Consider the following 23,483-nt stretch of genomic DNA (forward strand, 5'->3'; position numbering starts at 1 on the left):
GATGGGAAAGACCAGCAGAGACAATGTTCTAAGACATTGGTGGTTGTGTTTATTGGCCAATTAATAGCACGCTTAGGTGTATTTCTTTTACTGAAAACCCTAGGTGAAAGGCTGAGGCAAATGATACAGAACATCTTTCTCAAAGTTAAAAAGAGTGAAGGGGAGAAAAATCATGATGGTAAATTAAAATTACTGGAAACATTGAGAAACAATCATGCATTTTAGGCTCACACTCATCATTTAAAATAGAAAATATTTCAGGCAAATAGACAAATTTTAAAGTCAAAGATGTAGTGCTGGAAAAGCACAGTAGGTCAGGCAGCATCCGAGGAGCTAGAGAGTCAACGTTTCAGGCATAAGCCCATTCCTGATGAAGGGGTTATGTCTGAAACATCGACTCTCCTTCTCAGATGCTGCCTGACCTGCTGTGCTTTTCCAGCACTACACTTTTAACTTTGATCTTCAGCATCTGCTGTCCTCACTTTCTCCTAAACAAATTTTAAAAGTAACTAAACTACAGAAATGAAAAAGGAAAGGTGAGAAAAAAAATTGAATGATCTGTAAGTTAAATGGCAATGTTACCAGCAGGAGATAATTGGAAACATAACAAAATCAAGAAACAAAGGACATAAATGCCAACTCTGGAAGTATTCGTTTACAGCTAACGGCAAAGTGAAAAAGAGAGGTGAATAAATATAAACATGAAAATCTTTTAAAGTTTAGCAGACTCCAGGTTTCTTGTAGAAAAGCATGGAGATCAAAATGAATGATCTAGACCAGCCCAATTCACCATTTCCTTTCTTCACTGTAAAAAAGAATTGAGATTATCAAGTAATGAATATCACTGAGAAAATAGACAGGCTGCATCAGGGTGTCGTCTTGCGTTCATCAGAACACAATTATAAGAATACCAAAATCTCAAAGAGAATAAAAATTTGTACTGAATGAATAGCATGGTTGGCAAATTGACTCTGGTTAGTAGAGGGTTTGTCATGGGGAATGCACAAGGGAATAGTTATCTGTTAAACTTTTGTTTAAATTCAAAGAAGGCACTTTGACTCTGGTCAAGGCATTGTCCTGGGGAATGCACAAGGAAATAGTTGTCCCTAAAGCTCCTGTTTATTGGAAAAGACACAATACATGGAGACTTTTTTTCCTGTTTTCAAAGAATAGGGTCCTACGTGTGAATATAAGTGGCTTCAAGGATGCGTAATTTCAAGCCTGACTCAGAATTGTATAACAAATGTCATCCATTCACATCGATTATTGAGCACAATGATTTGAGTTTTGCAAGCAATGGATTGATTGAGTATAGTCAGTACTCTACAAGTTACAAGCAAGTGAAAGGATACTGGCAGCACAACACTAAAATTCAGACAGCACGTTGCTAATTTGTGTGGTAGGCAGACTATCTTTTAGTTAGACAGTGGACAAAATCAGTTGTATTGTTTCTGTAGTAGCTTCACCTGTTACTCAAATTTTTGAAACACCATGTTCTTCCAAAGTAATTTGCGGTAGACTGGGTACTTTTCAGGACATGAGCTTGCAATGAACAACAATCTGATCATGTTCCCAGGATTGCTTTGGTGTTCCCTTATCTTAGCATCAAGTTTGCACAATGAGCAAATTGTTCAAGTCCTATATATGATGTTGCCATCAAGCCCAAGGAATCCCAATGATTACATGCAACACTTCAACCAATCACCATCCACCTGCCAACCAATCAGCACCCTTTTCTCATGCAGTAAGAATTGTTGTTCCTTTTGGATTTTGGTATTCTTGTAATTTTGTCCTGATGAGTGCAGAATAAAAACTTTAACAGCACATTGTTTTTCAGAAATACTCAAGTTTTATGTTGCCAAGCAACTGGATCTTAATAATTATTATATAACACTCAGCTTTGTTTTTAAAAGCTTGTTGGTTCTTGGAATCACATAAAGATAGGCAAGCTTATAAAATAAATAACATTTAAACAGTTGCTAATCCTGCCTGCAACAAACATTCCAAAATCCTTCATATGCAATAGAATATTGTGTGGTGCAGTCTTTTGTCCTTACATGTGTGAGCACATCTTCCATCTTGCACACATCAGCTGAATGACTAGTTAATACATTTTTTTTGAAGTGTCGAATGTCGGTAGTATGTTATTAGACAGGGCATTGGGAAAGCCATTTTAATACTATTTTCAGATCTTTCACATCTACCATTTCATCTGATGGCTTTGACAGTAGAAAAAAATGACTTGCTTTATTATACTTAAGACTTGATCATGACACATGTGAAGGAGGGTCATATTAATCATCATAGAACATAAAATGAGACAGGGTGTAAAACAATCAACTGATATAATCTATAACTTTTCCACTAATTGGGTTAGGTTAAAAATCTGTTTTATTTTTCACATGAAGTAGTGGTGCTGAGTGAATACTGCACTAATTTTGAAAACAATAGAAATGTGAGTAACTGTAAAACTCTTTACTCAGAGAAGCAGACCATTGTGTTGCTTATTTGTCTTCACATGCTTCTGTTTTTTATCAGTGGAGACAGATGTCTTACATAAACTGTTTTGCTGCCCTCTAGTGCTCTCATTGATTTCAATGGAGGGAAATCATTCTTCTGTCTGTCTATCCATTACTCAAGACAAGGCAGTAACATAACCCGCCCCCCCCCCCCCGGAGTATTAGCTTGTATTTGTAACCTGACAATGAAACTTTAAAAACTGCACTGTTCTGTTATTAAAGTCTTTCTATTTCTATTTATTAAAGTTGTAAATTTCAAATGAGTTACTATTTGCTCAGAGTTCTTGTGAATGCATATTACAAAAAAATATATTTTGACCATGTGACTACAAAGGTGATTACATATTTATATTTGTTTAGGCTAGTCAATACCTTGCGTATTATAGATATCGAAGTAGTGCTTGCTCAGTGCATCATTTGCTTTAAAGCTGTAAGTCATGTCACTCAGCTGTGGCCGAAATTGCGTAGATGTTGTTGACATAATAATTGTATTCTATTAGAATTAGCATCAACTAGGCACTGAATCAGTCTTCATGTCCTGACAAGAGATGCTGAGGATATGTTTAAGAAAGCAAAGACAGAAACATTTCAGCTAATACACTGCATAGCATATGTTGTTCAGGTCTTCCCAATGGAGAGAAGTGCTTATTCAGATGCAGGCATGGTAGACTCAACTTGGTGTTTTCAGTCAAGCTGCTGTTATTTCACACTCTAGTATTCAGCTTGAATATGACAATGTCCAGAATGGACCAACCATCTAAAAGTATTGTAGCCAAAATACAAACTCAATAGCTGTGAATTCTTGATGCTTCTTAACTAACCACCTGACCCCCCACCGATGCCTGTCTTCCATCTACGAGACACAAGTCGGAAGTATGATGGAACACTCTTCACTTGCCTGGATGAGTGCAGCTTCAATAACATTTAAGACGTTTGATAAAATCTATGACAAATCATCTAACTAGATTGGCATCCAATCCACTATATTAGCTTCAAGTTTAACTGCTACCACCACCAGCACAGCCTTGTATATTCTCTAAATGATACAATCCAGCAATTCACCAAGGCTCCTTCTACAGGACCTTCTAAGTCAACAACATCTGTAAGAACAGTAAGACATGCACTTGCATGAATGAATGCATTAAAAAAAAGTAGAAGTACATACACCAGATTGACTCTATTTGTTCAATAAGGTGGCTCAGCACTAAATATGAAATATTTTGCTTTTAGGAAAGTGCAACATGGGCAATTATTTTTCCCATCATGTTCAGTAAGGTGATGCCATAAACGTTACTGCAATTTCTGCTGGTGCCCTTGTTCTTATGCAAAGGCAAAATCTTTATTTTATGCACATCCAGAGACAGAGAAGTCTATGCAGATTCCATAGAAATGACAGTTTCCCATGCTTGGTGACTTCAGGTGGCATAACATTAACGTCAGCAGCTTCGCTATTGACAAGTGATTCAATAACTTTGCTAATCTACAAGTTTAATCTCCAGATTTACCATGACAGGCATGCTTCCTTTGCTGTTTAGTGCTTCCCCATTGATGGTGTTCTCCCTCAAGTACAATTCAAGGGAGTGTTCCACTTGTCTCTCGAACCGTATATTGCAGTTGGCAATGACCTTCCCTGCATTTGTTTTATTTACCCATCGACTTGTTACCTTCTGATGCCTTCCTACATGTCCCTATCATTCCCTATCTGGACGAATATCTGGCTAAGCTGTAACTAAGTAGTCATTAGTGCACTGCCTAGCAGTTTGATATACATTATTATGAGTGGCCCTTCGTATATTCTCACTCACATCTCTTCTAATTAATGAAAGCAGACCATTTGACTTAATGGTCCTTAACAAAATTCTTAAATGGCTAGACAGGATAGATGCAGGAAGCATCATTCACCTGGCTAAGGAGGGAGAGGTCAAGAACTAGGGGACACTATCAGAATAAGGATTGAGCTGTTTAAGACTTATACACTTAATGGTAAGGTCCGAGGGAGTGTTGCTGAACAAAGAGACCTTGGAGTGCAGGTTCATAGCTCCTTAAAAGTGGAGTCGCAGGTAGATAGGATAGTGAAGAAGGCGTTTGATATGTTTTCCTTTATTGGTCAGAGTATTGAGTACAGGAGTTGGGAGGTCATGTTGCGGCTGTACAGGACATTGGTTAGGCCACTGTTGGAATATTGTGTGCAATTCTGGTCTACTTCCTATCGGAAAGATGTTGTGAAACTTGAACGGGTTCAGAAAAGATTCACAAGGGTGTTGCCAGGCTTGGAGGATTTGAGCTATAGGGAGAGACTGAACAGGCTGGGGCTGTTTTCCCTGGAGCGTTGGAGGCTGAGGGGTGACCTTATAGAGGTTTACAAAACTATGAGGGACATGGATAGGGTAAATAGGCAAAGTCTTTTCCCTAGGATCGGGGAGTCCAGACCTAGAGGACATAGGTTTTGGGTGAGAGGGGAAAGATATAAAAGAGACCTAAGGGGAAATGTTTTCACACACAGGGTGGTATGGGTATAGAATGAGTTGCCAGAAGAAGTGGTGGAGGCTGGTACAATTGCAACATTTAAGAGGCATTTGGATGGGTATATGAATAGGAAGGATTTGTAGGGATATGAGCCGGTTGCTGGCTGGGTGAGACAAGATTGGGTTGGGATATCTGGTTGGCATGGACGAGTTCGACCAAAGGGTCTGTTTCCATGCTGTACATCTCTATGACTCTATGATTGAGAAGAAAAGGAATATCTTTGCGAAGGTGTTAATCCTTTGGAATTCTCTGCCTTAGAGAGTAACGGAAGTACAGTCATTGTGTATATTCAAGATGAGGTCAATAGATTTCTAGACATCAATAGCAAAAAGCATTAGGGAATTAGCATGAAAAAGTGGTACTGAGTTAGATGATTAGCTGTGATCTAGTTGAATGATGGAGCATGCTCGACAGGCAGAATGACCTCCTCCTCCTCCTGTGTTCCATAGAAGTGATGCTCAAATCAGTCAGCATTTTCCCAATCTTGTTCCTATTGGTGCAATTAAATTAAATCTTCAGACAATCGCTGATGGCGCCATGGTGAATGAAATGGTTGGACCCAAAGTTACCATAAGGCTGAGTTGCTGCCACCATCTTAATTTTCAGTTGAGATATACAGGGCTTAATCTGTCTAATTTGGTAGAGAAAAACCACTAGCTAGTCTAATGAAAAGAGGCTTTTATCTTAAACAAGATGTAGTTTATTGCACGTTAACAATTAGGTATGTGATGCTCACCATCTAAGAAGCTTTTTTCTGAAATCAGATCTTGGACTGGAATAAATCTGACAAAGTTTAGTCAACATTCTGACAAAAATTCTGTCCTTTGAGTTCTGATTTCAAAGCTCCATTGGCACAATTTCCCATAAATCTGAAGAGGTCATTTATGAAATTATCGATGGATTTCACTTGGGCATTGAATCTTTCTGTTAAATCTTACCCTTTCATAAATGTTGTTTGTTCCAAGATTAACATTTATGCCAAAAGCTCATGGAACTTCCATCAAATTTATCATCTTTAAAATGTCACCAGCTATAGTCCCAATTCAATACAAAAGTGTGTTCACTGTTCAGCTGCAAATGTAGTGTCATGTTTGGAAAATATTCTGTTTTCTCCAAGACGTCTAGTTTGTGATCTGTCTGGCCTGTCTCTGTACTGAAGACTTATTTCGGCTGGCATTTTCCAAATGTGATTATTTATTCTTCTTGCCTTAAGTTTTATAATTCTGCAGTGCGTCAACAATGCTTTACTGTCTGTGCTTTAAAGTCTTTTTAATCCTGCATTATATCAATGTTGACGTCTACATCTACTGTATCACAACCTTATCAAATTTCCTTATCTTAACTACTTTTAACAGTGCAGTATAGCCGTGCTGCTTCCCTGAAGGGGTTGCATCTAAAATGAAGGATTCCCATCTTCCACAGCCTATTAAATGATCCCCATTCTTCTCATAGCTTTACTGAATGAAGATTCCCATTTGCTTTAACAGCTTCTCCAAAGAAATCTTGGTTTCAGTGACCTTAATATTTTTTTCCTGCCATAACCATGACTTCAGTTAAGGAACGCTCACTCTTATTGTAGTATTACTAGTCTCCTTACATTCTTTCATTGGACCCTACCTGCTTAGGCTTCCAAATTGTCCCCTTTTCACTTTAATTCCTACTTGGCAATGTTTCCAGTGGTGCAACCTCCATTTAAATTACTTACATTGCCCTTGATTTCTCTTATGTAGCTGTGCCTCATGGTGTCCACTTGCTATACAGCAACGCTCACTCAGAGCTGTGAGCTATTAGCTTTCATCTGCCTTTCCTGGCCTGTAAATATGCTATTTTTAAGATATACTCAGTCCCTTCCAAGAATTTCAACATTTTCATGGAACCTCTGATGTCCAGTTACTTTCTGGCTGAAATCTACTTGGTAGCATTTCTACAGTTGATTGGCAAATGATACAACCAGTGATTGAACTGCTAGATCTGATTAGTGTTTCAGATCAATGTAGCTTTTACCTCAAAGTGCTTCTGCACTTCTTTGAAAGTTGAAGACTGGCTATAGTTTCACCCTTGTTTAATCTTGCCATAGATTTGTCTGCGAGGCCATTGGATTATTAGTTCCTACTGATTGTCATTTTTAAAGCTATGACTGGAGATTTCTTCTAATTTTCCTGTAATTTCTTCTGTACAGCAAAACCAAATTCCAGTTTATATCACTGCTTACCATGTGGATAATTAAATTCTGTGGAGGCTGTAGCATTAAGGTCATCCTACCCCTTGCTCAAGCTTTTCCTCTGAATTCTTCCCCTTGCTGGATGTATGCATAATATTCATCTGTCAGTGATCAGTTCTTGGCAAGTCTGGTCTCTTGTAGGGAATCTATGTTAGTATTCAGCCTGTCATGTTCCATAGTGTCCCATATATGGTTTCAATCAGCTACAAGTTATTATCAGTCCTATCAGTGCATGTACGTCCTGACACTGCAGCTTTCAATTTGAAAAATTGGTGTTTTCATTCTTTTCATTTGTTTGCCTGGTGTTTTGAATTCTGTTCACTGGTTGAAGCACCAAGCAGTTATTGAGAAGATGGACCATGGCAGGTCAGCTTTTTATTAACCAGGGTCTGCCTGACTTGAGATGGATGGGAATTGACACAGTGGTCTCTGTCACTATCAAAGATGCATATATTCCATCCACTGCTCTGTTGTTGGAGTTGGAATTGGAGTTGGGCCTGTCACTTGCCACTGGAATCTCCCCTGCTGTATTAATGCTCTGCAGTGAAATCAGTGTGTTCTCTCCAGGGCACTCTCCTAAGGTATCCACAAGAGAATCAATTTATCCACCCATAGCGAGGTGTTTGGTTCATGTATGCCAGGGCATGCCTACATGTTGGTGGGCCTAACCACTGCATGTCTGGGAGCTAGTCATCAAGTACCTCTGAAGCTTTAGCCTTGGACCACGAGGGATCCAGATTTCTGGTATCACTATAAGGAAGCATAACAGAGGATTTACAGAAGGAGAGTTAGTGTACTGATGGGGAGCGACTTTTCTATTTGGCTGTGTTTTTGTATTGATGCTAGCTAGTGTAAGTTGAAAATGAGAAGCAAACTAGCATTCAAAAGTGGAAAACATGCTAAATCTCTTTATTCATACATCAGACTTATATCATCAGCCTGTTGGAGACATACCATTTTAACTCTGGCTTTATATTATTAAGTTTCTCTATTAATAGTATTCACCCTAGGTCTGCTGTGTTTTTTTTTCCTGTCATTGTTCCTAATCAAAACGTATGTTTTCAATTTTAGGTGGCCTGTTGGGTGGGGACCTCGCAACAACTGGTGCAGGCACCAGTGCAGGTACAACACTGTTTAATTATCTTAGCACTTAATTCATCTGAAGTTTTGACAGTTTTATTTTTAGCAATTCTGTTTTCAGGGAAATGCATGTAATTAGAATTTGACTTTATGCTTCAGAATACCAAGACATTTGCAGCACGGTAGTATGGTACAACAAAGCCTTGCGCTCTGGGCAGTTAGGGACGGACAATAAATGCTCCTAGCCAGCGATACCCTCAACCTGTGAATTAATTTTTTTAAAAATCCAAATGCACAGCACTGCAAAGAAGCAATAAAAAAAACACCACAGCTTAAGCAGCAAATCATAGCTAAGCAATCCTACAATCAAACAGATCAGATCTCAGCTCTGTAGTCCTGCCACATGCAGTGGTGGTGGACCATTAAACAACTCATTGGAAGAGGAATCTCCACAAATAACCCATCCCCAATGCCCAACACATCAATGCAAAAGACAAGGTTGAAGCATTTCCAGCAATCTTCAGCCAGAAGTGCCGAGCAGATGATCTATCTCGGCCTCCTGCAGTCCCCAGAATCACAGACACCAGTCTTTAGCCAATTCAATTCACTCCATGGGAAATGAAGAAATGGTTGGAGCCATTGAATGCTATAAAGGATATGGGCCCTGACAACATTCTGGCAATAGTACTGAAGACTTGAGCTCCAGAGCTTGCTGCTTCCCTAGCCAGGCTGATCTAGTACAATTATTGCACGAGCATCTACCCAGTAATGTAGAAAGTTGCCCAGGTATGTCCTGTACACATAAAGGAGGACAAATCCTAGAGTGATGGAAGGTGACATCAACAGAGCTAACAACGAGCAAGTCCTCAGAAGTAATCTGCTCACTGATGCCCAGTTTGGGTCCACCAGGACCATTTACTCCAGACTCAATATAACCTGAGTTCAAATGTGGAGAAAAGAGCTGAATACTAGAGATAAGATGACAGCGACAGCCTTTAACATCAAGGCTGCATTTGAGTGAGTGTGGCATCAAGCAGCCCGAGCAAAACTTGAATCGAAATGTAGCAGGGTCAAACTCTGTCCGTTGGTTGAAATCATACTTGGCACATAGGGAGATGGTTGTGGTTGTTGGAGGTCAGTCATCTCAGCTCCAGGACAGTTTCTGCAGGCATTTCTCAGGGTCGTGTCCGAAGCCCAACCACCACCAGCTGCTTCATCAATGATCTTCCCTCTACCAGAAGGTCAGAAGTGGTGATGTTCACCGATGATTGTGCAATGTTCAGCACCATTCATGACTCCTCATGACTACTGAAGCAGTTCAACATTTTCTGGACAATATCCAGGGTTGGACTGACAAGTGGCAAGTAACTTACATGTGACACAAATGCCAGGCTATGATGATCACCGATAAGAGATAATCTAACAACTACCCCTTTGCATTCAATGGTATTACCTCTCTATCGACATCCTGGGGAGTTACCATTGAATGGAAACTCAACTGGACTCACCACATAAACACACTGGTTATAAAAGCAGGTTGGAGGCTCAGAATACTGCAGCGAGTTACTCACCACCTGACTCCCCAAACCCTGTCCACAATCTACAAGACATAATTCAAAAGCATGGTGGAATATTTCCCACTTACCTGGTGAATAAAGTTACAACAATGCTCAAGAACACCCATCCGGGATAAAGCACTAAACCCATAAGCATTCATTCCTCCATCACCAATGCTCAGTAGTAACAGTGTGTACTGTGTACAAGATGCACTGGTCCTTAGTCAACAAATTCCAAACCCACAACAACTTGTATCTAGAAGGCCAGGGGCAGAAGGTAAACAGGAACATCTTCACCTGCAAGTTCCCTCCAAGCCACTCACCATCCTAACTTGAAAATATTTCACTGTTTCTTCACTGCCACTGGTCAATATCCTCAATTCCTTCCCTGAGAGCATGGTGGATCCAATTACTGAGCATTGACTCCAGCAGTTCAAGAAGGCAGCTCATCACCACTTCCTCAAGGGCAACTAGGGATGGGCAATAAATATTGGCCAGCCAATGATGCCCCCATCCCACAATTGAACTTTTTAAAAAATGGGCTGAAGATTTGAACTCAGTTCTGCTAATTTACTAATCTCAAACATATTGCGAACAGAAACCATTGAATGAAGCACTGTCCCAGAGCTGGCAATTGCCATTCGTTTCTAATGTGGTTCACTTATTTTGATGGAAGAAGATGGCATGTTTTGATGTATGTCATCAGAAATTCTATTGCATATGTGCAAAAGCATTTTTAATCTTTGTTTCATTTTTCTATCATAAATCTCAATCACAGCATTTTCAACATGTTCACAAATCTGGGCATTTTTCCAATGGTGGGAGGGTGGGAACATTGGCAAGACAGCTGACCCTGGGCTATTTTCACATGCCTCCTCTTAACTGGCTCAGGGCAGTGTTGGTAGGCAGCAGAGACAACTTGCATATTTGTGTTCTTGGCTGCATCTAATATGTGCTGGGATGACCAAAAAAGAGAAAAATTTTGATGAGAAAAGTATACCATAAATATCCTTTTACAGTTAAATGTTTGAAATATAAAAGTAATGAACAATGGTGCTATAGGATTTAGAACTGTTTCTGCAATGAAAAGTACAGTAAAATATTTCCATTGTTAAGTTGTATTTCTGCCTAGTCTGTAAACTAGGTGGTGCTTTCTTGCCTTTACCACAAAAGTTCACATGTATTGTCTACAGTTTTGTATCATAGATTATAAAACACAATGAATCACAACCATGAGCCAATAAAAACAATAGGTTTACAAGAGTGTTTTTTGTTAACAAATATTAGCTTAACAAGTCTGTTACATTTTTTCTTCATATAACATGTATTTTGATTAAAGGCCGTGTCAACTTTTGACATTAGGCAATGTATTATGGATTGAAGAGAATTACAACGCTACAAGATGGAGATAAACTCTTATTTTACACAAGCGCCAGCTCAAACTATAAACTTTTTCGCACATTCAGCGTAAACCTACAGTCAGACATAATAAAAAGCTATCTGGAAATGAGTGAAGTCCCTGAAAACATAATTAAAGTTGATTATTAATGTATTGTTTCTCATTAAATATGTATTGGAAAATAACAGCAGTTTAATTTTAAAAATCTAGTGGAATAGCCAAATGAGACTTACTTGTATTGCCTGCAGTGTCAAAGGGCAGAAAGGGCTGTGGGAGTGAATGGTCCTCAGGGGACTTCACTGTCTGCTCTGATGTCACGTTAAGAGAATGTAAAATTTTCAATCAGTCTTGTGTCCACGAGTTTTCAACAGGAAGCATGAAAAGTAATCTTTCTTCTTCATTTGTCTTTTAAAACAGAATGTGCTCAGTACTTGTTATTATTTAGCTTTAAAATTGTTTGACGAGTAAAGTCAAATGAACAGTGCATTTTGTTTGTTAAAAGCAGTTTAGAGAATTTGCTTGTTATGATTAATGGAAATTCTAACATCCATTTTACATTTTATTTAAATTAGTGCTTTATTGCTAATGCCTACTGTATGTTGGCAGTCTGCATTGATAGAACCATTTTCTTTGGCAGAACACCATAGTTTTAACTTGGAAAGTATGTTCTTTTCAGTTATTGGCATGTGATGTGCTAACTCCAATCTTGGTACATTGATTTTAGAAAAGGAAAACCTTATTCATAGTTCTTGTCGACTTTCAATTTATAAAACCAGATAGCATTTTATTTGCCATATTAAAGTCAGCTTTACCAAAAGAAATAGCAGTTTGTGAAGAAATTGATGATTTGAACAAGTTAAAACTTGAAGAATAGGTGAACTGCAAAGACGAAAATAGTATAAAGATAGACTGTTTCATATTTACTATTTTAACAATATATAAATTAGATTCTTAATGTTAGTGAAACAGTGACAAATAACTTAAATAGAATACAAAGGTACTTGGTTCAGCAGATTCAATGCTTTATACATAATTTCCTTTATATTGAATAATTGATTATTTCTCTTATTTCAATTTGTTACAAGTAGCTATCATGAAATCCTTATATATGTGGCAAATAATTTGCCAGCGGACCTCATGATCTTACATCATTGAATTTTATGCTGACAAGTTTATGAAAAAATTAGGCTCGAACCTTGGTATATTTTTTATCATCTGATTGGTCAAATAGTATCACATGATGTAAGCTGTTTGCCAAAGAATTGGTCCGTGATTCCTGTTTTTAAAGGGTTATAGTGGTGTTAAAATAACACATTCATGAGATTAGATCTTTAATTCTTTTTAAGTGTGGGAAACTATAGGGCCTGTTTGGACTATTGTGGTAAAGGATAACCATCTCATTAACTACAAGTCTCTTGTAGTTAATGAGAGAGAGAGTTTATTGCAAATTAACAACTAGTTACAGGTTTCATTGATAGAATAGACATTATTACAGAGACTTAGAGGTGTGACTTCACAGAAAAGATATGTTATTCTACCTTCAAATCCATTGACGTTGTCAAGTAGGTGGTGTTTATGGCATTCCGAAGTTTCGTATCCACAAATAACATTTTGTCAAAGCTTTTTCCAAATATTATTACTATACATTTGTGCAAATAATTTCATTTATCACAACCTTATCTCTCCCCACCCCACCTCCCAACCCACCCCCAAGTCTTTGTGTTTACAAACAGAGGTGATCTGGAGCTTTTATTATTTTTCCAGAGCACATTTTCTTTAAATTTGGAAGTTTATTAATCTCTGGTTTGAATTGCTTCATAATATTCTGAGGTACATAGGATCCTTTTAAATTGGACGATGTTTAAACATTTGTGTTTCCTTTGGAGAGAGCATCTTTCCTGCTGAAACAGACAATTACTTCTTTTCAGTACTAAAAGGGCCTTTAACCTCTTTGAATTCCTTCACAAGATGTCTTTCCTGCTGAAACGGGCAGTTCCTTCCTTGCAATAGAATAGGTTTTTGGACATTGGTCATTCAGAGAAACACAGAAGATCGGAACAGGAGTAAACCATTTGGCCCACCAAGCCTGCTCCGCCTTTCAGTTTGATTATGCTAATTATCAAGTTCAAACCCAATCCTGGCTTCTCCCCATATTCCCTTGAACCCTTTAGTCAGAAGAGTTATATTTACCACCTCCTTGACAGCACATAATGACCTCATTCACTTTCTGTGGTAGTGAATTTCACAGGCACACTGCTCTGGCTGAAGAAATTTCTCCTCATCTCAGTCATGTTATCCTTAAACTATGAGCCATTGTTTAGGATTCTGCCACCATTGGGAAAATCATTCCTGCTCCTAATTTATAGGTTTCTATGAGATCCCACTCATTCGCTTAAACTCCAATGAATACAGTCCTAACTAATTCAATGTTTTCTCATACACTAGTCCTGCCATCCCAGAAATCAATTTGGTGAACTTTTCTGGCACTCTGTAAAGCAAGGACATCCTTCCTCAGATAAGGAGGTCAAAACTGTTCACCATATTCCAGGTGTGGCCTGTCCAATGTCCTGTATAATTACAGCAAGACATCCTTGTTCCTTTATTGAAATCCTTTCACTGTTAAGATCAACAAACTGTCTACCCCACCTGCGCACTTACTTTAAGTGACTGATGCACCAGAACACCCAGATCTCATTAAACATTCCTCTCTCTCAGTTTAACTGTAATAATCTGCCATCCTATTATTGCTACCAAAGTGGACAACTTCACATTTATCCACATAAAACTGCATCAGCCATGCATTTTCCTGCTCATTCAGACTGTCCGAATTATATTGCAACATTTCTCATTCTTGTTACAGCTCACCCTTCCACCCAGCTTTGTGTCGTCTGCAAATTTTGAAATATTACATTATCCCTTCTCAGTGGTGGCCTTCTTTGTTGTATGGATAGCATCTTCAGTTTGTGTCAACAGTTTTGTTTTATTCTCGATCTGCTTGTACGTTTTTGATGAAGCATTTTGAGCTTTTACTTCAACATGTTGATTTGGACTCTTACTTTCAAATATTGCATTATTGGTGATACCAACTTGTTCTCTACCTCAATTCTGTTATTTGAGGATTGCCCTGGCTTGACATGATCTCTGTCAGTTCTTGATGATTCATTCTGGGAAAATAAGGAAGTAAAATATTCTGCTTGAACTCACCTTTTCTAAGTTACCTCAGCACGTAACATCAGCCATGATCATATTGAATGGTGGTGCAGGCTCAAAGGGCAGAATGGCCTACTCCTGCACCTATTGTCTATTGTCTAATCTGTCATATCTATTTGTTCACCATACCTTTGCACAGTGAGTTGCATCAGTTATAGATTTGGCAATTGTAGTCATTCTTTGAAATTCTGACCAGGTTTGTGATGTGAAAATGTACTCATGACATTAAGAATATCCAACTTTATTGAGACACTTGCACCCAGCAAAGTAGTTATCATCAGTTTAGGCTAGACTCAATTCCATACCTAGACATGAAAAAACAGTTTGCTCAGCCATTTCATCATGTTATTGGAATCTATAATTGAGGATAAAGCATCTGAATACTCAAGAGTAATTTGAATTGATTAGAGAGTGACAACGTGGATTTGTAAAGGATAGATCATACCTAATGATTTATAATTGAATGTTTCAAGGAAGTAACTAAAGGACATAGGATAAGATTATGGATGTAGATTATATGAACATGTAGAAACAATTTGGAATGATTCAACACAATAGGCAGTTAATTAAAATTAAAGATCATGGAAATAAAGACATATTTGAGAATTGTTTTATTGTCTTGCTTTCATCGGGACATTTGTGAGGCATGCAAATGTAAAGGGACACTTATAGTATATCAGAGAAGAATGATATATGATTTACAAGGGGGCTGTGGTAGAAATATTGTCAAGGAGAGTGTACTCATAATTACTGACCAGCAGTTAACTAACAAGCTTTGTTTAAAATTTAAACTCGGCAGGTTGACTCTGGTTGGTCAAGGTATTCTCCTAAGAAAAGAACCACAGAATACTGTCAAAGGTTTTGTTGAGTTTGAACAGAAGTAGCTCATGGAAATGCTCTTTTTGTCTGTCTTGACCAATCAGAATTAACTTGTCCAGTTGAAAATTTAATATTTAAACAAAGCTTGGTAGATAACCATCAGCTATCATTTCTGTGGGAAGAGATTGCTGGGCCCTTTGCTGAAATATTTCTATCATTGATAGCCACAGGTGTGGTACCAGATGACTGGAGGTTGGCCAACATTGTGCCAGTATTTAAAAAAGGTAAGGAAAAGCCAGGGAACTATAGACCGTTGAGCCTGACATCAGTGGTAGGCAAGTTGTTGGAGGGAATCCTGAGGAACAGGATGTGCATGTATTTGGAAAGGCAAGGACTGATTAGGGATAGTCAAAATGGCTTTGTGTGTGGGAAATTGTATCCCACTAACTTGACTAAGTTTTTTGAAGAAGTAACAAAGAGGATTGATGAGGACAGAGTAGTGGATGTGATCTATATGGACTTCAATAAGGATTTCAACAACGTTCCTCATAGTAGACTGATTACCATGGTTAGGTCACACAGAATAATGGGAGAACTATCTGTTTGAATACAGAACTGGCTCAAAGGTAGAAGAGAAAGGATGTTGGTGGATGGTTGCTTTTTAGACTGGAGGCCTGTGACCAGTGTTGTGCCACAAGGATCGGTGCTGGGCCCACTGCTTTTTGTCATTGATATAAATAATTTGGATTTGAACATAGGAAGTACGGTTAGTAAGTTTGCAAATGACACTACAATTAGAGGTGTAGTGGACAGCAAAGAAGGTTACCTCCGAGTACAACGGACTTTGATCAGATGGCCAGTGGGCCGATGAGTGGCAGATGGCGTTTAATTTAGATAAATGTAAGGTGCTGCATTTTGGGAAAGTAAATATCGGCAGGACTTATACACTTAATGGTAAGGTCCAGGGGAGTATTGCTGAACAAAGAGACCTTGGAGTGCAGGTTCATAGCTCCTTGAAAGTGAAGTCACAGGTAGATAGGATGATGAAGAAGGCATTTGATATGCTTGCATTTATTGGTCAGTGCATTAAGCATAGGAGCTGGGAGGTCATGTTGCAGCTGTACAGGACATGGTTAGGCCATTTTTTGGAATATTACATGCAGTTCTGGTCTCCTCCTATCGTAAGGATGTTAAGAAACTTGAAAGGGTTCAGAAAAGGTTTAAGGGACTGTTGTCAGGGTTGGAGAATTTGAACTATAGCCATAGACTGATTAGACTTGGGCTATTTTCCTGGAGAGTTGGAGGCTGAGGAGTGACCTTATAGACATTTTTAAGAATCATAGAGTTCAAAACTAGAGGGCATAGATTTAAGGTGAGAGGAAAGATGTAAAAGAGACCTAAAGGGCAACTTTTTCACGTAGATGGTGATGGGTGTATGGAACGAGCAGCCAGAGAAGGTGGTGGAGGCTGGTTCAATTACAACATTTAAAGGGCATCTGGATGGGTATATGAATAGGAAGGGTTTAGAGGGATATTGGCCAAACACTAGCAAATGGGATTAGATTTATTTAGGATATCTGTTTATTTAGGACAAGTTGGATTGGATCTGTTTCCATGCTGTATATCTCTATGACTCTATCTTGTACATTTTCTGTTGCAACACCTCTACCAGTTAGTCTACTTGCTCACCAGACACCATTCTCCTCTCATACAATATAAATGTTGTTTTCCCTTTACATTTGTATTGATTTGATGAGTGCTGAAAAATGTGTTGCTGGAAAAGCGCAGCAGGTCAGGCAGCATCAAAGGAGCAGGGAATCGACGTTTCGGGCATAAGCCCTTCTTCAGGAATCAATTGATTTGATGAGAGCAAGGTGAAAAATTTGGACAATTTTTTTCAGCAATACTAATTTAAAGACATTGTTGAACTGGTAAGGAATAGTCGGTAGAAGACAGAGAACAGGAGTAATGTGTTCTCATTCAAATTCAAAGGTGTTGATTAGTAGTGGTGCCTCACAAGGATTTATGTTTTCAGTTCAACTAGTCACTATCTTATCAAAGTCATTAATAATTATAATGAAGAGTCTTGTCTTGAATGCTGTTGACACAAAGATTGATGGCTTGGTAAGCAGTGTAGATGGGTACACAACATTAATAAAATATATTGATGTAGTAAATGTGTTGTCAAACACTCTATCAGATGGCTGTCAATGTCCAAAGTGTGAGATCATCTAAATTGAATTAGAAGTGGGATAAATCCAAGAACTTTTCATATCATTAAAATCCAGCAACAGTGAAGGTCTAAAGATATCTCAAGATTCACATACAAGGGTGACAGACATCAATAGGTTAGATAATGAGCCATCTTCACTGCCAATTTTGTTAGGTGTTGAGCTTGTAGACTCTTATTCACTGAACTTGCAGTAACCCACATTAAGTGGTGATGAGCCTTCTGTTATTGTAAATCTTAGCGCACAGATATTACAGGACTCGAGAAGTTTATAAACACCATCGTATTTCTGTTTTCTTACTATGTTATTCAGTCTCGGGATTGTATTTCTGGGCAAGAATAGTACAAATCTAAATTCATGTAAATCGCTATGTATGCATGTGATAGGCATGATACAGTTCTTATGAGTTTTGATTTAGTACATTGTAATTTAACTACTTATGTTGAAATTCATCTGAATAACTGTATTTTGTATTAAAGGTAGACATTAATGTCATACATTGTGACATGAAAGCTCAAGCATTTTGAACATTTTGCTTGCTTGGTTTCAGTTAAATTTACTTGCTTGGATTATTTTTGTCACCTAATAATATTTAGAGAGAAAAATTAATTTGGTAAATTTGAACAGTCTCACTATTTTCTCGGTCTGGTGAGGAGAATGATAGTGGATTGAAAAGGTCATAAAACTGATTTGGCCTAATGTTTATAGCATCATGGAACCAAGCTTTTTAAGTAGCCAATTGCCAATTTATGATATATGGAATTATTCAGTCATTGATTGCTGGCTATTTCTTAATAAAGTTGCAATCATGAAATTACATTGGTTAGTTTTGATGATCACAAAAATGAGTGCTGCTCTCAATAGACGGGATTCAGAGGTGGGAATGTTGGGGAGGTTGAAATTTGACTAAAAGTATCTGTGCCTGATCCCTTCATTAAGTATATAGGAATGAGCTTAGGTACGATGCCTCAATGGGCAAGTACTATTCTGTAAATGCTCGACTTAATTTTAAATGCTATCATTGATGCTAACTGGATGGATAACCCAGAAGTCAGATGCTGAAAAAGTAACTATGGAATTCCCAATGACAGACATGCTGCCTGTGTTTTCAGGTTTCCCACATGCTGTAAGTGGAGGCGAGGGTCTTGTGGCACAGTACGCCAGTAGATTTGGCTTTGAGGCCCACCTGTACCATAGGTATATAGTATTGCATCTGGACAGGTGATTAAAACAACTCTAAGGGAAGACATGGATGTAGTGATGTTGTCACTGGATCAGTAGTCCAGAGACATGTTTACTGGTGACCTGAGTTCAAATTGGTGGAAATTGATTCACTAAAATCTGGGACTACCTGATGACCATGAAATCATTGTCAATTGTCATAAGAACCCACCTGGTTCACTATTCCCCTTTGGGAAACGGAATCTGCCATTGTTACCCTGCCTGATCTCCAGGTGACTCCAGACCCACAGCAATGTGCTTGACTTTTAACTGCCCTTCGAAAGAGCCTGGTAAACCAATTGGGTGGATCAATTGCTAACAAGTCTCAAAGAAGGAATGAAACCAGTTGGACACCAGGCAATGATGTAGGTACCAGAAATGACAACAGAAAACACAGCTCTGTCAATCCTGGAAAATACTCTTAATCAACTCCCAAAATTGGTAAAGCCATCTCACAGAGTAGTCAAACAACTGCCTGAGTTAGTCATACTCACAGAATTCTACTTTACACGCCAACAGGGAGAAAGTGAGGACTGCAGATGCTGGAGATCAGAGCTTAAAAATGTGTTGCTGGAAAAACGCAGCAGGTCAGGCAGCATCAAAGGAGAAGGAGAATCGATGTTCTTCAGGGCTTATGCCCGAAACGTCGATTCTCCTTCTCCTTTGATGCTGGCTGACCTGCTGCGCTTTTCCAGCAACACATTTTTAAGCTTTACACGCCAACACCCCAGACAACACCATTATCACCCCTGATATCTCTTGTCTCCCCAGCTCACCAGATACAGCTCAGGTGACAGCATTATAATATACAGTCCTCAATATCAACTCTGGACCTCCTGAAGTCTCATGGCATCAGATCATGACCAGAAACTGAACTGAACTGGATCCGCTGTATAAATACAGTGGTTACAAGAACAGGTCAGAGGCTAGAAATACTGCACTAAATAACTCCTTTTCTGATTCCCCAGAGCCTGTTCACCATAAGTCATAAGGCATAAGTCAGGAGTCTGATGAAAGAACCCCCATTTGCCTGGATGATATGCAGCTCCAGCAACACTCAAGAAGCTTGCCACCATTCAGGACAAAGTAGCCCACTTAATTGGCACTACATCCTCAAATAATCACTTCCTGTACCACTGCCACACAGCAACAGCACCGTGGGTAGGCTCATTTGCAACTCCTTTGAAACCTACGGCCGCTATCACCTAGAATGACCAGGGCAGCAAATACATGGAAACACCACCAAATTGATTATCCTTTCCATGGGAGTGAACACACTAATTTGGAAATGTAAGTTCATAATGTGTCGGAGCCCATTTGGCCCATTGAGACTGCTCCGCCATTCAATCATGACTGATATGCTCGTCACCCCAATTTTCCTGCCTTCTCCCCATAATCCTTCAACCCATTACCAATTAAACATCTGTCTAACTCTTCCTCAAATTTACTCACTCTCGCAACATCCACAGAATTTTCGGGTAGCGAATTCCACAAATTCACAACCCTTTGGGAGTAGTTTCTCCTCAACTCTGTTGTAAATTTGCTATTCCTTATCCTAAGACTTATGACCTCTTGTCGTAGAATGCTCCACATGAGGAAGCATCACTACACATTTATTTTATCGATATATTTTATCATCTTGAATACCTCAATTCGATCTCCCCTCAGTTTTCTAAATTCCAGAGGATATAGGCATAAACTGTTCAATCTCTCTTTGTATGACAAACCCATCATCTCTGGGATCAATCTAGTGAACCTCCTCTGAACTGCCTCTAATGCCACTATACTCTTCCTCAAATAAGGGGACCAAAATTGTGCACAAAACTCCAGGTGTACTCTCATAACATTGTTCTTTCCTGCCACTGTGTTAACATCCTTGAACTCCCTCCCTAATGACATTCTAGGTCTACCTGCACCAAATGGACTGCAATGGTTCGAGAAGAAAGCTCACAACCACTTTGTCAAGGGCAATTAGGGATGGCAATAATTGCAAGCCCAGCCAAGGAAGCTTACATCCCATGAATGAATAGCTGCAATATTCCAGCTGAGAACTAGCCCGTGATTTGCAAAGATTTGGCATAACTAACTTGTTTTTGTACTCTTACACTGCTATTTATAATGTTAATTTTCCTGTCTGTTTATTTTTTTTTTTAAAAAAGCCTAATCAACTGGCTTTTTTGCCTTCAAACATTTGTGTTTATGAGCCTAGACATCTCTGCTTCTGCATCCCCTTTTTGCACCAATATTTCCAAAGTACATTGGTTTTTGGCTTTTCTTGTATTATTATTTTTCTGTAATATACTATTGTGAATATAAAAAAAGAAAAAAAATATACTCAGGGCTGTGCTGCTGCCATTCTTGATATCTAGAATACACAAGAATTTAGCATAGCATGAGTTTTCTTTTTGTTTTTTGCCTCCAAATTCGTAGGGTTGTGTCTGGACTGTTCTTGTCACCTCCCTAGTGGAACTTGCAGGATCAGGAACTCACTGTGTGCGGAATCGTGACTCCAAACCCACATCCTACCACTCTGGCACAGGAAGATATAGGCGTATTAAAAGCATGTGGACTCCGCTACAGTTAGTTCTCTGTGACTGAACACAACTTATTTAGTGGTTTGTTTTTCAGACTATTACACATTCCCAAAGTGTTTATTAAAACAAAATGTTCATTGTTTGACTGATGTCATTCCCCACCCTGTTTTGCTCTACTCAATGCAATGATACATAAGTAGTGTTGCTTTTGCCAGCTTATCAAAGATATTAGAGTTTAATATACTAGCTTAGTATTCACATAATTTGCAAATCACACCTATAAATGTTGTAATTTTTGGAGACCTGTTTGAAATTTGTAAAATATTTAAAACCACTTCACATAACCAGTCACTGATAAGACTTTACTGTAAAAGCCAAAATGTGTGATATTTTCTCTGTTTGAGAAACACAACTTGTACAAGTCGAACAGACATTCACTCTCAGAAACCAATAGCTGACAGCATTATTATTTTACCTTTGGTAACCATTAATGACAATGATATTAGCAGAGAAAAAAATTGACCATGGGTTATATTTGTGACCACTAGAACTGATGAAGTTCTTCAAGTAGTACAGTTTCATGCTACATTCTTGAGAACTGCACAATTTCCATTGCATCAGTTACAAATTTGTTTGGCCACACCCTTTATTCCTCATCTAATATTTTAGATAGAAGATCCCTCTAATAACTGTAAGTTGCAAGTACACTAATTTATACTTGAGGGAAATTGAAATTCATGACTTTAATTTAAGGCACTTATAAACATAAATACTGTACTTTAGTTTTAATTGAAATCACTGCTGTATATTTTGCTGAAACTATATTATCATTAATAGTCATCCATATTATATACAGTGACTAATGTCTTTGATCTCTAGCAATAAAAGTCTAAGACCATGAGTCAGTAGTTAAAACCTAAGGTATTAGATCAATTCTTGGCTATCTCCTGTTTCTTATTTGCTTGCTGCTTCTCACAGTTGTCATCTGAAAGTTCAACATTGGTTTTTACACACGGTTTGAGAACTTCCAGTTTCATCTCACTGTCAGCTCTTTTAACCCATCAGCCCTCTTTAAATTGTCACACTGCTTGTTTGACATCCATTTACTAGCTACTGTTACCATCCCTCTCCCTAGCAATTATGAAACTGCCAGATGCCTTACAACCTTGACACTATATTCGAAGCCAAGGAGTATCTGTCCCAATGCTAAGACAACCTATTCCACTTCTGCAACGTCACTTGACTATGCCCTGCCTCAGCTTATCTGCTCTTGAAAACCTAATCTATACTTGATTGTTCCTACACTCCTGGTCAGTCTTGCATTTTACAATCTCTGTAACTGTAAAGTCATCTAAAACTTGACTACTCATGTTCAAAGTCATACCAAGACCTATTCAGCTATCACTCATGGACTTGTTGACCTTGATTGATTCCTATTTAAACATCTTAATTTTAAAATCTTCATTCTTGTCCATAACAATTTTTGGAATCTCTTCCAGCTCACGTGCCTCTAATTTTGACCTTTTGAGCCCCTAAGTTTACTTGTTCTGATGTTGGTCATCAGGATGTGAAAGTCCAACCTTTGGCCAATTGCCCTATTATCTTTATCATCGCTCATTGACATTTTTTGCCTGTTAGCAACTTTTTTATTTGTTCACTGTATGTGAGCATTGCTGGCATTTACAGCCCTTACTAACAGACCTTCAGATATTTTTACCATTTTAACAATGTGACAGAAATCAACATTTGTACAGATATTATTTCACAGCATTTTTTTCAGAAAGAAACCTTTGTGCAATCATTGACTTTTGGAGCAGCTTCTAAACTTTTTAAAAGCACACAGAGTTGTTCTCACCTTTTGTCATCTTTGTATTTTACTCATGAAACTTAACTTGTACCCTTGATTCATTTGTTTTTCTTACATTTTTTCCCCACTAGTTTTCTTCTCATTTCTTTTCTCAAGGTATTAATTCCTTGCAGTGGTATGGGTCCATAGATTCTGACTGTCCTTCCACTTCAGCCAACTGGCTGTCATCAGTCATAAGTGAGCTTTGGCACTGTGTTTTGGCAAGCTAGTCAAACAGATATCACAGCCAAACCTCATCCTGTCACCTGATGACCGCAGTCACACTCAATTACACACGCACACACACGCACGCGCGCACAC

The 23,483-nt window shown here is 38.5% G+C and overlaps 1 protein-coding gene across 13 annotated transcripts in view; it reads left to right on the plus strand.

Moving 5' to 3' along the window:
- mef2cb (myocyte enhancer factor 2cb) overlaps nucleotides 1-23,483 on the plus strand; it is a 302,892-nt gene that overhangs the window by 254,848 nt on the left and 24,561 nt on the right. For all 13 annotated transcript variants that reach the window (XM_087999396.1, XM_087999410.1, XM_087999439.1 and 10 more), the window contains one exon: nucleotides 8,338-8,388. In XM_087999396.1, coding sequence (XP_087855522.1) covers nucleotides 8,338-8,388 — 51 coding nt within the window. The remainder of the gene's footprint in view (nucleotides 1-8,337; nucleotides 8,389-23,483) is intronic.

Source organism: Chiloscyllium plagiosum, unplaced genomic scaffold (genome assembly GCF_037043375.1).
Source record: "Chiloscyllium plagiosum isolate Xiang-an unplaced genomic scaffold, Cpla_swu_hap1 HiC_scaffold_2, whole genome shotgun sequence".
Classification (NCBI taxonomy): domain Eukaryota; kingdom Metazoa; phylum Chordata; class Chondrichthyes; order Orectolobiformes; family Hemiscylliidae; genus Chiloscyllium; species Chiloscyllium plagiosum.